The 17126-nt window shown below is 44.7% G+C and overlaps 1 protein-coding gene across 3 annotated transcripts in view; it reads right to left on the bottom strand.

The window, feature by feature from the left end:
- KMT2A (lysine methyltransferase 2A) overlaps positions 1-17126 on the bottom strand; it is a 45370-nt gene that overhangs the window by 11341 nt on the left and 16903 nt on the right. For all 3 annotated transcript variants that reach the window (XM_019512113.1, XM_019512120.1, XM_019512126.1), the window contains 14 exons: positions 16871-17055; positions 14905-15078; positions 14316-14426; positions 13901-13974; positions 13281-13474; positions 12208-12314; positions 11475-11612; positions 10045-10203; positions 9671-9788; positions 9502-9580; positions 9113-9273; positions 7382-7570; positions 1753-6073; positions 13-93 (listed from right to left, as the gene is read on the bottom strand). In XM_019512113.1, coding sequence (XP_019367658.1) covers positions 13-93; positions 1753-6073; positions 7382-7570; positions 9113-9273; positions 9502-9580; positions 9671-9788; positions 10045-10203; positions 11475-11612; positions 12208-12314; positions 13281-13474; positions 13901-13974; positions 14316-14426; positions 14905-15078; positions 16871-17055 — 6091 coding nt within the window. The remainder of the gene's footprint in view (positions 1-12; positions 94-1752; positions 6074-7381; positions 7571-9112; positions 9274-9501; positions 9581-9670; positions 9789-10044; positions 10204-11474; positions 11613-12207; positions 12315-13280; positions 13475-13900; positions 13975-14315; positions 14427-14904; positions 15079-16870; positions 17056-17126) is intronic.

Raw genomic sequence — 17126 nt, 5'->3', positions numbered from 1 at the left:
CTTTCTGCTTACCCTGTCGGCTGCCCGCACTGTTTTTGCGGCGGCTGATCTACGCTTGCTGAATCCTGCATGTCTGTTTTCGCTGCAGGAGCCCTGCAACAAAGATTTAGGGTCATCTGAAAGACCGGGCAAGCGGCATGCATCATGAATGAGACTGGTCAGTCATAATGGATCCACTGGGAGTTACCACAAGCGAGTCAACATTTCAGCAAACAACAGAAATAAGAACAAATGTTCCTGTGTGGCCAGAAAACAGATCACATTCTAGGGTTTTAGAGCAAAACTCAAGACCTGTGCTTCAAAAATGCAGTGCTGGCAGGACAGGACGAGATACAAGCACAATGAATAGCCACATGCATAAAGCCAAGGGGTGACTACTGCATTCACGATTATATATTGGCACAGCTACCAACAATGCTTAACTGGATAATATGGATGAAGACTGATTATGGGAAGAAAAGCAAGTTTTTTTAGTTCTAAGTTCCCTTTCTTTATAAATTCTGGATCAACTGCTCTTCAAAACAGATCAACTGTATGACACTGAAAATTAAAGGCATGGACACACACAAAAATTGAGACCTGGTTGCCAGTTAGTGACATTCTGGAACATTTCAACTGTTACACGTGCCTGCAGCCGCTAACTGATCAGGGTAAGAGAGGCATTCAGTAGCACTAACACCAACAGTTCTTTTGAGCAGCTCCCAAGAATTACGGGATCGCACTGCATTTCTGGCGGCCTTGATGACAAGCCTCGTGCATGCACTTGTCTGCTTAGTACCCCATTGCCAGCATGTGGGGACTACAGCTTAAAGCTGTTAAATAAAAAAAAAAAAAAATCTTAATCCACATCTCTTGGTGCCTAAATGTACCTTCAGCAGTTCAGTTAGGTACCAAAATACTGCAGCGACTTTCCTACAAAGAGCACTACACTTACATTGCATTGTTTTCAGTTGATGTTCGTGAGAGACGGAAAATAGGAGGACAGAACAATAGCACCGAAAGAATCTTAAACATTTTACAATTCTATTTTTGGAGACCACTGACTGCCACTGAGAACAGACATTTCTACACAAAACATGGCACTAATTTTCCAGCAAAGACCAACACTACCCAGCAGTTAAGGGTGTAACTAATCCCACATCCATTTGAAAGGGCAAAAGAATTCAGGAAAGCAGGATGCAATATTCCTAATGGGTTCAGCTGGGATGCTGCAACACTCCTACACTTGCAAGAAGTACCGTGGGATCTCCTATAGGACCCCAAGGGGCTAGAGACTCAGCCACGTAGTTTACTCCAAGAAGCAGGTATGCTCAGCAGCCCAGGGCTTCTTAAAACAACATCCTAGAACCGTGGTTCTCAAGCTGGGTGGTACAACAGGTGCTGCTGCAGCAATGGCTAGACTGCTAGCTCTTCCTGGTCTGCAAAGAGCTTATGGCAAACTTCCTTCCTCTCAAATAAAGCACCATCAAATCAAGAATAATATATTGTCAGGGCTAACCATGGACTTCAAATCTTGGATGTCTTAGGAGTTCTGCCTGGCAAAGTCCTAGCGCTGATTTCTTTAGACATCCCTTTTCCTATTCATGGCAGACTGCACACTAGAAACTACTACTACTGAAGGATTTACTAAGAGAAGCCAAGAGAGAAACTTGTGACACAAGAACCACACAGGGAAAGCCAACTTTTTCTGCTTCTACATCAAAGAATCCTCTTGCTACTTCAAAAATAAAACAAAACCAGCATTTTTCTTACCCTGTAGCTGAGACCTGTGATATGTCATTGGTCCCTCTGTCTGGAATGTGTACTTCAGAGGAACTGGTCCACATGTGAGAAGTTTTGTGCTTCTTTCCATTTCCTTTGTCTAAGGATGGTTGAATTCGCTTGATTTTTGGCTTTGTTTTTGTGAGGCCAAGCACTGAGCTACTCGCAGACTGCTGGCCAGATGATGGGGAGCCTCCCGGAGACGCTGAACTGGCATGCATCACAGATGTGGAAACCTGGTTTTGCTCAAGTCCTGTGCTGTTAGGCATGTCCACCAGCTGCGGAAAGCTCGACAACTGAGTTGCAGACGCAGAGCTGAGGTCCAGCTGGGAGGAGGCAATCCCAGTTTTGCTAGCTAAAAGCTGTGTCATATGCTGAAGCTGATAAGAGCCTTCTGGGTCTGTGGATGATGGAGCAACTGTCATGCCCAAAGTCTGTGCTGAAGGCAGCACACATATGCTTGATGCAGCTGTCATTGCTGCTGTGGATGGAGTTTGTGATGTCCCCAGTTGTGAAAACATCCCAGAGCCTGGTGGCAAAGCCATGTGCTGCTCCTGAAGACCAAGGCTTTGCTGACTGGCTTTGATCAAGAGATTGCTTATTGACCCAAGGTCTCCCAGCAACCCAGGGCTCGTTAATGTTACCGAACCTTGTCCCAGAACGTGGCCAGGTACTGACCCACCGCTGGCGGGAGCTGCTGTGGCCTGCATGGACACTACATTCAGTACTGATGAACTTGATGCCAGTCCTGACACTGGCCCTGCTGCGAGGTGGCTGGTATCTGGTCCAATAACACTGGGAGAAGTGCCAACTGCTGCAGCAGCAGTGGCTGCTCCTACGCTCTGTGGCAGCAAAGATGTTTGCTCAAAATACATGACTCCAGATTTAGATCTTTTGATTATGTTAGGAACAGTTCTATGGGATGTTGAATTTCCAAGGGTTCCCAAATCTAACGGGTGGTTGGACAGTTGGGAGGGAGCAAAATTAATCAAAGTCATGTTGGAGACCATATCAGAAGAGGCTATGGCAGATGTGGTTCCAGAGGGAGCCAGCTTTTTGTTCTTCCGTGACTGCAGACGGGATATTGGCCTTTTCTTACTAAGGCCAGAAGCTGGCGTAGAAGCTGCCGTGCCAAGATCTGTCCTCTGGTTTGCTTCAGACACTAAAAGCTGCGGATCAGGGGGTGGCTGTACACCAATAAGGAGACTTGATGTAGGATTGCCAATATTTGGGGGGAAACTGCTCTGAGTGGCAGTGGGGAACGGATGTAAATGCTGGTGATGAGACATAGGCAGCAGCCCTTTGCTAGTGGGTGGAAAGAGAGACTGAGATGACGGTAGACTGGGATTTAATCCCGTAGTCAAAGTAAGCCCACTTCCCATGGGCCCCAGCACTGACGCACTGGTCTCCATCACGCTCTGTGCAGAGCTGACAGAAGGTGTCAGTTGTATTTTTTGTGTAACACCATTGGGAAGAGTCTGGAGGACATACAGCGGCTGCATATTCTGATTGACTACAAGAAGCTTTTCAGTGGCTGGTTTTAAGTGGGGTGGGGTGGTCTGTACTGCAGCATTGGAAATCTGTGATGGACCAGGACTGTCAGTGGAATTGGGAACATACTTCTGATTTGGCAGAGGAACAGTAGGAGACACTGGCACCTGAATACCAGGGGTCCCGCTGTTCCTGGTTAAGTCCTGGTTGCTGCCGTGTCCTTGTTCCACTGGGCCACAGGGAGGGCTGGCAATATGCTCTGCATCTATGTGACCCTGGATAAAATGATCAGGAGTCATGTGTCCTTCAGGGCTTGGGTCTACTCCTGGGCTTAACAGAGCTGCATCTCCTTCACTGGAGGCAGATTTTTCTGTGACCGTAACTCTCTTTTCCCCAGACTCCGCGGAAGGCAAAGCGAGGATAGACCTCTCCCCCGAAGACGAGAGCGAAGGCTCTGAAATTACAGCGAGCCTATTGTGATTTTGACTGGGCACAGTAGGACTGCGAGTAGTGAGAACAGAGAGATCAGAAGGAAGTTCTAAAGGCAACTCAAACTGTTCCTCTGCTGATATAGAAGAAGAAACGCTACTATCCACTGGTTCAGCAGTCGGCAACTGTTGAGAAAAGACTTCGAACAAGCCCATGTCCTTGCCACGATTGCTATCGAGACCTAGCCCTTCCCCCAGCGTTAGAAGTTCAGATGAAGACGACTCTGGACTTTCTCCTAAAGCCTGCATAGACGGTGTATTCTTTAACACAAAGTCCATGATGTCTGAAGGGAGAATGTTTCCGCAGTCATCGCTGTTGTTGTTGTCGGAGTCTGACTTCAGCAGTTCTGTGTTAAAAGTATCCAGTAAATTCTTATCGGAGGGCGTGCTAGCATGAGCTCTGCGGCCTGTATCCAAGGAGCTCAGCTGAGCTTCCAGGGAATCCTGGCCCTGCGCTTTAACTCTGCTTACAGGGTGGCAATTATCTATCTTTGGATCCGTTTTGTGGCCAGCAGAGCTCTTGGTGACTTGTACTTTCTCTCCAGTTTCTTCTGTTCGATCAAGCTTTAAGTTTTCCGTTCCATTTTCTTTCCCATTTCTTTTAGTCACCTGATTTACTTTTCTTGTTGTTGCTGCAACACTCGTATCACTTTCTGTTCCATCATCCACACCATCTAGCTGGGAGATTTTTGGAAGATCACACTGCTCCTCCTCTCTGAATAAATTATGGGATCCAAGCCTCTCTTCTGCACTGGAGGAAACCACTGTCCTAGTAAAATTGTAATAGTACAAGTCATCCTCATCTGAAGTACTCAGGTCGTCTGCCCCATCTACCTGTCCTTCTGCAGACCTCTTTCCCCGCTTCTTCCCAGTCGAGTTGCTGTAGAAAGGAATGTCTTCCTCTCCATAAGATCTCACACCATACAAAGGGGTCAGTCCAAAGAACATGTTAGACCTGGCCCGAGCGCTCCTTCGAGGATACCTCCGCTTATAGGAGCCGTCTTCTTGAGCTTTTGTTCCATCCTGAAGAATCAGGTTTCTATCCTGGACAGGCAAAGTCTCGTAAGAATTATTTTGAGATTCCTGTGCCGGGGCATCGCTGGGACTTGCCTGAACCGCAGGGCTGTCTCCTGGGGTTTCCGACGCTGAAGACTGCTCTGCCAAAGCAGCTGGTTCTGTGCCCTTAGACTGAGATTCAGAATCGCTTTCTTTTCGTGCATTTTTAGATTGGCTTTCACTTTCCATCTTGAGAGGAGTGAGGGTGACTTTAACCGTGCGTTTTCTAGGAGCCTGACTGTCCTTTGAGGCCACTTCAACCTGCACCAGAGGAGCTTTAGAGTTGCCTTGTGCAGGTGCAGTCTCCCCAGTTTTGTCAGCTGAAACGTTATTACACAACCTCTGACTAATTTGTTCATTTGCCAAAGCCTGGTTGAAGTCTGGTTTTAGGCTTCCTTCATCACTGGCTGTTGCTTGACTCGAGTCTGGAAAAGATTTAACGGAATGTTTCTCTTTGAAAGCGTCTTTCATCAATTTTTTCCCTTTCTGTCGTTTCTCTCTGCAGGCTGAAGCTACCTGCTCACTTGCTGCAGAAGATCTGCTATTCGCTCCCGCCACCTTCACGCTCTTTGCATCGGTGTCTTCGACTGACAGAGTTTTCTCTAGTTGCACAGGTTCTGTATGCGGATCTCGCTCTTTCCTTTGGCCTCTCTGATGTAAAGATGGAAAGGACATGGTCTCTTTGGCAGAAAATGTTCCTGAAGAAGGCTCTTGAAAAGTTCCTGCTTTATTAATGTTTAACTCTATGCCTGAGGAGCTGTGTGCTGGAGTGGACATCTTAGCATTTCCTGCAGAAGCAGAACTATGAGCTGAAGAATCAGAGTCCTTTGAGCTCAAAATTTTTGTCTTCTCTCCTTTTGAAGACACAGTTTTAGGCATCAAGTCTGAGCCACTGGTGTGTTTTATTTCTGAAGACTGAGATCCATCCAAGTGACAAGTTTTACTTCCACTTGTAGGTACTATTCTCTGGGAGCTAGAAGTAGCAGGACTACTTTGAACTAGAGTACTTGGAGTACTTGAATTCACTGACCCTGTGAAGTGGTCTGTATTTTTTGCATGCAGTTCACGCTCAGAGGAGGACCCAATGCTAGATACCGAAGACACACTGTGTCTGGAGTAAGTATTCCCAGCTCTGGTGGGGGAAATCATTCGGAGTTTGGACTGCTGCTGTGACAAAGAGGAAGTACTGTGCCTCCTAGAGCCAATGCTTCTAAGTCCAGAGGACAGTAAAGGATCCCCCACTGTTACAATCTCATGGGTCATTGGTGTAGGACTCCCTGAAGAGGAAAGAGTAAAACAGTGAATTTCACATGACCAGCACATACAGGTCACTCAGTCTAATACAGAGCCAGACATGCCAAGAAATACAACTAACAAAAGATTTAGGTAAGCTCTGTAAAAAATTAGAATGAAGAAATACCCACCCCCCACATCAGACCCTTTGTATACACATCCCCTATGCAAAGCTGACAGCTCAAAATTTCTCAATGTCAACACTCACAGCTTCCGAATTAAACTTTGTAGGATTTAATGCTACACTATATTTTGTTCCTGGCTATGACTGTAAACTAAATCCAACTGGTGGCCCGTGGTGGGGGTACTTGCGGCAGGGTGGCTCTTATGAAACCCACAATGTTACAGCCTCCAGAGTACGGCAAGTATAGGGTGCCTCAAAACCCCAGACCTCCCTGCCTTGTGGGTACTCGTTAGTTGGAGAAAGGCTAAGGGACATCACCCTGACAGAAACGCGTTAGGCAGTCAGCAACAGTTCTCCTCTGTTGCTCTCTGGTAGACACGACAACCATCAAGGCAATGAATGTCTGGACTCGCTCTGGCCTTTGGGGGGACGGTAGATCTAGGGCAGCCTCCACTCCTCCACACTCTTGCCCAGACACGCGTACCAAAGGCTTTGGTGTCATGGCCACAGGATTCAGTACAAGCAGATTCATCAGACACCTGACTGGGCCTCTTGTACCTAGTCAGAGGATTGACGGTTGTCTACAATATACGGTCCCTGAAAACTTAAAACCTAATTCTGAAAACATGATAACAGCATGGCAGGATATCCTAATTTTGTGACGATTAAAGGGGGCTAATATCTTTGCTTTTATCTGAAAAGGACCTTGGAACGACGCCGTACAAGATTTCAGCTAACTTTGGGAAAAAAAAGATCAATAAGTCTGATTTCTTTTTCAGAAGTTGCGTTTCTATGAGTTCCATCAAAAAGATTTCAAAACATTTTTATAGGACTTATTAATTACCTTAATTTTGTGAAACATTATTCCAACAGTTATCAAGTGAGGAATGACTGATGCAAGGAGAAATGACAGCCTGTCTACAGTTAAGGTAGAAGATAGGGTAGATTTGCACCTTATGGACTAAAGAAGGGTGCATCTCTTCCCCCCCTCACCCCCCTGAAAGGTAATTTATGCTGTCTGCCCCCAGAACATCTTTTCTTACCCCAAATCCACTCTCACTTTTCACAACCTTTTCTACAGTCAACCTGGTACCAAAGAACTATAAGAATTTCTAAAAGCCAGAGCATAATGCATGCAGAAGCAATGGAAGAAAAATCAACCTAATACCTGCAGAGGGCAAAGGCCTAGACCCAGGAGACCGCTGCGTTGAGGGATAGCTTGGAGTCCTGATCCTGCCACCCTTCGATATCATAGGATAGTAACAGGAACTGGAGGTCTGAGAATGCTGGGGGCGATCTGGCGACGGAGGGTTTACAATTTCTGGTGTATTTCGATTCTCTTTGGGTGGAGTTTCCACTGCAGAACAAGATTTTAACAGAACATAAAACAGTCACCATTAAAAGCTGAGGTCTGCTGGAGCATCTACAACAACCTTTCCTCAAGGAAATCAAAGCACACTTGCCAAGCAAAATATAAAAATACTGTTATTTTGCACGACCCATAAGAGAGCAAAAGCCCACCTTCTTCCGTGTAAATAAGCTCCTTCTACTGAAACCTTTGAACCAAAAATCTCAGTGAACAAAGCTATGAACAAATTATGTGGCAGCTTCACTATTAACCCACACGCTGCTTCTGAGACAATGATCTCATCTTTCTATGCATCTCTAAAGCTCCACCAGCACCAATGGTAATTACTAATAAATGAATCTCCTGATTCAATCTCCTACATCCTCTTCCATGTCCATTAAAAGATTTGCATTATAATCAAAGTCCCCATGTACTCCTCAGAAACGTGAACTTAAATTCTGGAGCAAGGCCCAAAGGATTCTGTGCCAGTCTTATGCAGCAGACTTGAAACTCTATAGCATCTGCATTTAAATTAAAAATTGGAGAATTTTAATTGCTATTTGGACCAATAAAGCCCTAACTGGCTTAAAAGCCCTGCCTACTTGTGAGATTTTCTCCTTTCCAGAAATACTACTAGAGGTATGATCAGCAGAGGCACTTGAATGGGAGCACTGAGACAATACAGTGTTCTCAGTGAGGGGCCCACTGTCTTAGAGCTCACCCTCCCCATTTTAGGCCAGAACAGCCAAGGTGCTCTATCTTAAAAAAAAAAAAAAAATCGCTGACTTCGGGACAGGGAGCAGCCCAGGGAAAAGGGGAGTTTTGCTGAGGACTGTTGGTACATTAACTGCTTCAGTTGGTTTGCTTTTGCTCAAGGTGCCCAAAATAGATATGTGGTCATTTGTTGATTAGGAATCAAATATATAAGAAATGAATCATGTAACTTCCCATTAGGTATGTTCAGTTTTAAGTAGTTGTAAATACGGTCCATTGACAAAATACAACTGTATTGTAAAAGCTGCCAAGAGATGATGGTGGAGGTTCCAGAGGGGAATAATTGAGACTTGCAGCGCGTGTAGCCTTCTGGGAAATATTTTAGAACCATGGAGGAGGCTACAATATTTTGCTGTTTCTGCTAAAATGAACAGCAGTGACATTTGTAACACTGATATTTAAAGCAGTTTTGGTTTTTAGAGATAAGAGCCCAAGACAAATGGAACAGTTCACAATTTGGCAGTACTAGTCCAGCAGTACTATTACTGCAAACAAAGGCACTACTGTAGCCCCTTATACTGGGTTCAAGATTTCAAAAGTTACCTATGCAACCGTGAGAGTTATAAATAATTTTAAAAAAATCCCAAGATATAGGTCACATAACTGTAAAAACAAGTGATTTGTGCATCCACTCCTATCTGAAATAGGACTATCTGAAAATTAAGAAGGTCCCAAGCTTACTACAGAGAATGCAACCTCAAGGTCACAAGCCATTTAGCTGCAAACACGATACACTGAATGATGGCCTGCCATTAAAAGGTATCTTAAGGGACTTGCCTGTTAGTGGTGCTGGACTGTGAGCAATTGTCCTGTTCTCATCATGCTCTACAGTGCTATTGATATCTGGCTCTACGACAGGAGGGCGACATTCCACTATCTTGCACGTATACACACAGCGTTTCCGAGCATCCGTTGTGCTCCAGTACACCCTAGAACACCTGGAAAAGGTTTTTAAAAAATGTATAATGAGTATTTCCACTAGCCTGGAAGACAGCCTCTATGCTTTCCTCAGCAGCTCTAAATGCTTCCTCTTTCACTTGGTGCGTACTCAGCCTAATCCCAAGGTCCTTAATGAGCTTTACTCAAAGAAACCTCAGTCAAGTTCAGTGGAAGTTTCCCACAACAAAGACCTAAGTCTACCTGATCATGAAACCACTTGTACTTACTGATAGCCAATGGGAAACAACTTGTCTTCGCAGTCTGAGAGATCGTTCAGAATTCCCAAACAGTCTATCGTCATTGAACCTAAAACAGAAAGGACCAGAAGGTTTCCATGAGAGAGCAGACACCAGACTCCTGCATTAGGAATTAGAACAGCTAAGACCCAGACATTACCAATCATCATGTGGATGTTCTCTGGCTCCAGGCCACTAAGAAATTTCCTTCTCAAACTGATCCCTTCAAAATCCACAAAAACTCTTCTAAGAACCTCAAACCCATTCTCTGGCACCACCTGAAACAAGAACCCATCAGTGATGTGTTAATTCAAACAAACAACACAACACGACACACAAACACACGTTGGGTATAGTCCAGATAGCTTCTCTCAACGAACACTTGATTTGGTCTGCCCAGTGTGGTTAGCCATCACTAGTTACCCTTCCCCACTAGTCCTGCCAGGCCCTCACCCATGAAGAAACCATTGCGATTCATCTTTTAAGAAGCAAAAGCACCTACAGACAAAGAAGGGCGTCTGGCAATGATCTTACCTCCCCTTTGATCAAGTCGCGGTGTCGCTGGCAGTAGACTTTCTTATCATCCAGAAAGACGCAGTTTTTGGCTCGGGAGCACATGAAGTGATAGTTGCTAGTGCAGGAAGTAAGGCAGCAGCCCACTGTGGCGCCTGACTTTTGGCAAAACTCACATCTCTGCAGAGCCAAAAAACAGGAATTTTAGAAGGTTTCTAAACGAGCTCTTAAAAAAAAATCAGCCACCATCAATTCATTTTTTTTAAAGAATGAAGAAGGGTTCAGAGTCCTGACCCAACTCCTGGTCATGTTGGTTAAGTCAACTGTTCATTGACATAGGTTCACACCCAGAAACCTCAGAGTAGGAAGCGGGGGGTAGGGATGGAGAGAAGGAAGCAAATGCTTCTAGGTAAATTCAGACTCCTCCAAAACCCACAAAGGCCATCCTGCTCATCCTTTACAATGAGCAGAGGTATTCACCAGCGAAGCTTGCACAGATCTGCACACAGCTACCTTGCCAAGAGCAGCTACTGCTACTGCACTGGATTATTCATGACAGTCCTACTGCTGACCAATCTGTCCCAACTAGACTGCTTGCGCACCATTGATGCATACCAATATTTATGGCCAAAGTTTGGCCAGACTGGTCTCACAATGTAGTTTGTACAAAGTGCCTCCATTCCCACTTCCCTTCTTCCAGGAAGAAGCAACCACTGATTTACTACAAGATTAACTATCTTCCATGACCACTAGGAATTGGAGCAGAAAATTATATGCAACTATTTAATGTTTTCCAATGTTTAAAGCGATAAGTGCATGAAAGGAAGACGTTAAAATAATTAATCAGTACTTGGTTTTCTGAGCATCCTTCTGGGCTCAGCTGTTGTTTATTCTCAACTAAAACAGCTAACCTGGAATTTTCATCTAGGAACAGACCCTGCCTCTCATCCAAGTCTCACTAGTGTCATCAAATCAAACAGACAACCCAGAAAGTCCTAATTCTTTACTGCACCATTGCACACCTTATACATTTTCGGTGCAGCACGTAAGCATCAAGACGTGTCAAAAGTATGGGTATTTTTAAAATAAAACTATGGTGTCTAAATTGCTCCAGTCAGAGAATCTGTTAGTGAGAGATTCCCTTGGGGAAAAAAAAAAATTCTCAGTCCACAAAGTGTTACTCCCACACACTCCCATTACAAGCACCTTTTGGTTTCCCCTATTTTTTGCACTACGAGTTTACAGCGACTCAGAAAGAAAAAGTAAGCTTTCCTATGCTTTCAGTTAGCTTAGTGAAAACGTTGGGAAGTTATTCTTTGTATTACAGACAATAAAAGAAGCAACCAGATGAATAATAGAAGGAGACACGCACAAAATATCCTTCAGCCAGGCCTCAAATCTGAACACTACATCTCCTCAACTCTAATTAAGCACCGTTCGCTTATACCCACCAACTGTTTTCCCCTGATCACCGCCATGTGTACATTTTTCAGAGACCCATCATCATCTTCAAACACTTCTGCTGACCATAGAGCACAGTTCACATGTGTCCACTCATTCTGGCCAATGTAGAGGAGACGTCCAGCATCCTAAAGAACAGCAGGCAACAGAGAGTCTGTTCAAAGGTTCTGTAGTGCACAGCAACGCACAAAGATTTCAGGAGTTCACTGGACTTAAGACCACCCAAAAATGAAGTCTAGCAAATTAGCAGTAAATCTCAAAGTTTAAAAAAGGGACCCAAACTAAAGAGAACTTAAAAGGTCGAGTCCTCTTGGTCACATGTTCCACAATCTGCAACATGCTCTATGAAGGAGGGAAATTAAACTTCTGTCCCTACAGGTTTTTCCTGTGCCTCCCACTATTATCAGTCACTTCATCCAAAATCTGTGCACCTCCTTAAGACTTTCTCCTCATATGTTATACGACGAGCTCCTATCACAGCAGCAATCTCTCTCTTACTGCCAAGGGGAAATGTTGACATTAGAACCACAGTACATCCAACACCAGAGCAAAATACATAATTATTTTTCTCTTAATATAAGCTACAGTACTTTAATATCGGATTGCAAGCAAAGAGAACTTCAATCACTTGCTTGTATTGCGCTTCCAGGTTCAAAGCAAAATCCGCTGTTAAATGTTGTTCCCATCACATAGCCTGTAGGGGCACGTATGCTAGGTACTTACATTAGCACTATCATCGCCATACTTCAGACAGAGTGCGCACTGCCGGTTGTCTTCCACATCAGGAGGTGGATTAAGTTCAGGACTATCCTCCCTGCTTCTATCAGAGCCTTACAGCCAAAAGAAAGAATGTTGTTTATTCCTGGCAACTGGTCTTTAAAGAGAAAAGGCTGGGGAGGGAAATATTTATCTAGAAGACTTCTCAGTTTACAAGTCTTAAATGCACAAGTGTAGAAGAGTCAAAGAGCAGCCTACACAGTTTCAAATACCAGCCTGAAGTTTTGAAACTTCAGTCAGGCAAACTGTACAGCCTACAAGAGCTCTGCCTGGGGAGAAGGGACAGTTACGTACAACGTTCCTGGGCTCAAGCTTGGCAGAAGAAATCCCAACAAACTAACAGTTCAGGATAACTTCCTTTCTTCTGTTTTTTCTCTTCCTGACCCAGAAGAGAGACAGAAGAAAGGACCAGTGGAGAGGCAAGACGCCCACAGGGCAAGCAACATTTCCTCAACCTCTTCCTCCTCCATGGGCTTTAAAAAGAAAAGGGGGGAGGATCCATGTGCAACAGGAAGACAACTTATTGCCACCCGGCAAGCTGGTTCTTCTGTCAGACCCACTCCAGAATTTTGCCCCGCTCCCTGCCCCGCACCACTCACCAGAACTTCCCGTGCTCCCATTTTGGGTCTCTAGCCTTGCAGCTCCAAACTACCCCTAAAGGATTCCCTGCTCCTGTCTCCATCCAAAATCTGCAGCTTCATGCTGCCTGCCATATCCTGTCCCTGCCTCCCGCCTCTGCAGCCTGTTCTGCTGCCTTTTTCTCATATGCTTTTGTGCCCAGTGCATCTGAACAGATCTGAAGGGGACCCCGGGTGTAGCTCAAGTAGCTCTGTCAAAGCTCCACATATCCCGACTGACTTGGTAAACTCTAGATTAACAAGACACCATGGAACCATTTAAAGATTGCCCAAAGGAATAAGTGCATCCAAATTGCTCTGGAGAATTAATAAAGACCTGTCTTGGGTACCCAAGTGACATGATGGGTTTAGGGCCAACTCTGGCAGAAGCTGTTTTCTTACTAGAGATAGGTGGTGTAGGAGGATGCAGAGGAGTTGGTGAATCTGGTTCTCCAGGCCCTTTGGGTTTTGGAGCAGGAATAATTTTCTTCATCAAAGGGGGCTGTTCAGTGCGATTGTGCTCCTCACGCTCCTGCCACTGAGCGTAGTTATGGTCAAGCGAAGGGGGAAGCACTGCATTTGGCAGCATCCCGCTGCTAGAAATAAAACAAGTCAACTGTGAAGCCTGGATACATCCGGGAACTGCCAACTAGCACATCCACATTCAGCATCCAGAACTGTTCACTTCCACATTCGTACAAATTCTAACTTCTCAAGCAGGCATTGCACCCTGTCAGTCATGCTTCAAGGCTTGTGCTGCGGTGTCCTTTGAGATAATCTATAACCAGAATGCAAGCAATGCTAGACAGAGACTGGCTCACAAATAGCCAACACCCTCTACACCAGGTTTCAGATCCTGCTTTTAACTCCCTCCGTTTCAGAAACGCAAAACATGCATGAGCACAGGAATCTGCTTACTGTTTTAATTAGCAGTAGCAGAACCTCATTTTTTTTTTTTTTTTTTGTCTGAACAGCTGCCAATCACTGCAGGTACTGCTACTTGTTATAGAAGAGTTACTTACTTGCTTGTTACTTTATTTGGCTCCCAAAACCTGGACTTTTTTACACTGAACCATGGAAAAACACGCTCCATTTGCTGAAGGTAAAACAACACTCGATTAGAAATGTTACAAAACATACATAAAAAGGGCAAAGACATTTATCCAAGATCCACTGCAGATGTGTAGATTTTAGGCTAGTCGGAATAAACTCTTAACCTTAAGAAAACTGCCAAAGTCTTTTACTTTTTTTCCAGAGACAGCCAAGCAATGCTAAATGCTCAGGAGTACACTGAACCCAAAGGCACCATAAAGGGCCAGAACCATCAGAAATTAGGGACTGAAAGTGTGTTTTTTTTTTGTTTTTTTGTTTTTTTTTGTTTTTTACCATGTCTATGACATAATACACCATTTAAAAATTAACTGTCATCTTGCTCACCCGAATAAAGAAGGACTTGACCATGCTGTTGGCTTTTTTAATTTCTGGCTGCCCTCCATCTGAATTAATGGCCGCTTGAATAATCTTCACAATATCATCACTGAATTCCAACTGCGAGAAAACATACACGTCTGTCATATCAGCAAATTACTCTTCCACATACTTGGGCCACCCCCTATGCTTAGCCTACATGCAAACCCCCTGCAACTAACTAAAATACTGCTCTTCATCATCCAGAGCCCTACACTGCTTATACCTCAAACAGTTTGGCCAATTCTCAAATTAACTGGCCGTGCAACTTAATTGATAAGGCACATTTGCCATAACCTCTCCCCAGCTCCTCAGCCTTTGGTACAGACTTTTCACACGATCTGTAGTTACTTTGGCTAAAATACCGGCTCAGCGGAGAAGAACTGACAACAAAATAATGAAAGGAATATCTTTAATGGCAGGCTGGTGGTAGCACTGAAACTACTGCTTGTAAACCCAGACCCCCTCTTCACAAGACAAGACTTCAGCATGTAACCAACTATTTTATAACACGTGGGGTTTACAACTGAGCCGCTGTAAGACGAATGAGGTTACGTACCACAGAAGTGTAACCCCCTTGATCCATTTTTCTTTTTACTCCTTCTAGGTCCAGAGGCTGCTGCTCTTCCTGTTTGCTGACCTCTGTTAGGACAGGAGGGTCGGGGCCTTCAGGAGAACTTCTGGACGGTATGCTCTCTTCTGTCTCAGGATTTAAATCAGGTGGTTTGGCTGCCTGTTAACAAACAGAAGAGGACAACATTCTGCCTTTAATGAGTAACTTCACACTTGAACACACTTTTCCTCTGCACAGATGTGGATGACATTAGTCTAAAATACAAGAGGTTCAATGGGCAAACTTCTGAGCTCACCTCCAAAAAAACCAAACAAAAGAACCTTAAGATTTTTACCAGCTTACTGGTGCTGGCCTCTAACCCTGGGAAACACGTGTCCTCTTTTTTTTTTTTGTAAACAACAAAATTAATCGATGCCGAGCTAAACAGATGTGCTGTAACAGCGATTTTCCTTGCTATTTCACCAGTATAGTCCAAAGGTTTTTCCCGGCTCACACATCTTCCTGCTTCTCATCTCTTCCTGGGCAGTGCCTAATATTGACCAACTACTTAAGACAGGAGCCTGCTGTGTGCATCAGAAACAAAAGTCTTCACCTATTCTGCTGCAGACATGCAAGTCACGGATAAGTTTACAACAATCGGATCAGTTCTTCAGATTCTTTAGAAATCTGACCACACAAAACCGTGCCACTGAACACCACAGCCTTCAAATAAGCATCCAAATGTTTGAGCATTTGGCCAGAGCACCCCAAGGAACGACAAAAGCATCCACCAGAGCACCCCAGGGGATGACAAGGTCCAACCGTCACAAGCTCCTCCAGGACTGTTTCAGGCTGGACATAAGGAAAAGCTTCTTTACTGTCCGAGCTCCCAAGGCCTGGAATAGCCTTCTTCCAGAGATGGTGCAAGCACCTACTCTGGACACTTCCAAGAAACACCTGAATGCTTATCTTGCTGGGATGCTTTGACCCTAGCTGACTTGCTGCCCCTTGGGCAGGGGGCTGGACCTGACGATCTTACGAGGACCCTTCCAGCCCTAATGCCTATGAAATCTATGAAAATTTATGAAATATTTTTGCTGGCATAATGTCACTCTTCAAAGCAGTATCCTGTGTGGTAGGGTGCACTCCATTTTACAGAAGGACAAAAAGGGGCAACGCATGGTGAAGAGCCGCACCTTGGACGACACGCTGAGCGGGTAGCCGAGTAGGGATACAACTCAGGAGACTTAATTTCTACCTGGCTGTAATGCAGTCCCAGAACTATCACTTGAAGTAAGAAAATGAGCATACATTAGAAGCTCTGATATTTCATTATCCTTTCACTTCTTTAAAACACAGCCGAACAATATTATGCACAAAAGGAAGATTGCCAAAGAACCAGGCAAAAACAGACACATACTGGCGTTGAACAGGAATGCAAGTCGGCTGCAGAGCTTCAAGTGACTGTGAACAGTTTTTGAACTGAACCCAAGAGGTGACAACAAGCCCCAACTTCTTAGAAGCAGGCATTAGGAATCCATCTCACATACAACAATTTTTATTTTATTTTTAAGAATTTAATACTTTTTAGTATGGACAGCAGGAAAAAGGTTGTTTGCACAAAAGGGGCTAAGTAATTAACACTGGTGATCCCAATTCTTGTCCTTAAGTCAGACAACTTCCCAAGCAAGTACTTCAAGCACAAAAATCTCCTTCCTCAGCAGTGATTATCTCAAATTTGCCCTTCTCTCTAAAAGGGAGATCTATCATCGACTAATTGTGCACACTGTAAAAGTCACTGATCTTTGGTATTTCACGGGGAACCTACAAAAGTAAGAAAACTGAAATCACGTGCACTATGATTTATCAAGTACAGTAAGTCACCCAAAATAAGACATGAACCACAACCAGAACGCAAGCCACCGGCAAGAATAGGGCAAAAATGGGACTCATTCTCAAGTCGCAAGCTCACCTGTCTGTAACGCAGCAAGTGACTTGTGGTCCTGGAATTTAACAGGGCTGTCAGAACCTGCTTCAGAGAAACCTGCAGTTCCTTTTCCAATGCCAGTCGCCATTCTGCAGGGTGCTGCTCCGTGCAGTTAATGCACGTGTATGCCACGCTCTCAGGCAGGTTAGAAAGGATCTCGTACATCTCATCTGGTGACAAAGAAGCGGCAAACATGAGTTTGGACGGCTGAACTATGGGTGCCGCTGGGGGGGGGGGGGGG

This window comes from Gavialis gangeticus, unplaced genomic scaffold, assembly GCF_001723915.1.
Source record: "Gavialis gangeticus isolate Ggan-Ray unplaced genomic scaffold, GavGan_comp1, whole genome shotgun sequence".
Taxonomy (NCBI): Eukaryota; Metazoa; Chordata; order Crocodylia; family Gavialidae; genus Gavialis; species Gavialis gangeticus.
Note: the sequence above shows the minus strand (reverse complement) of the source record. Positions and strands in the feature narration are given on the sequence as shown.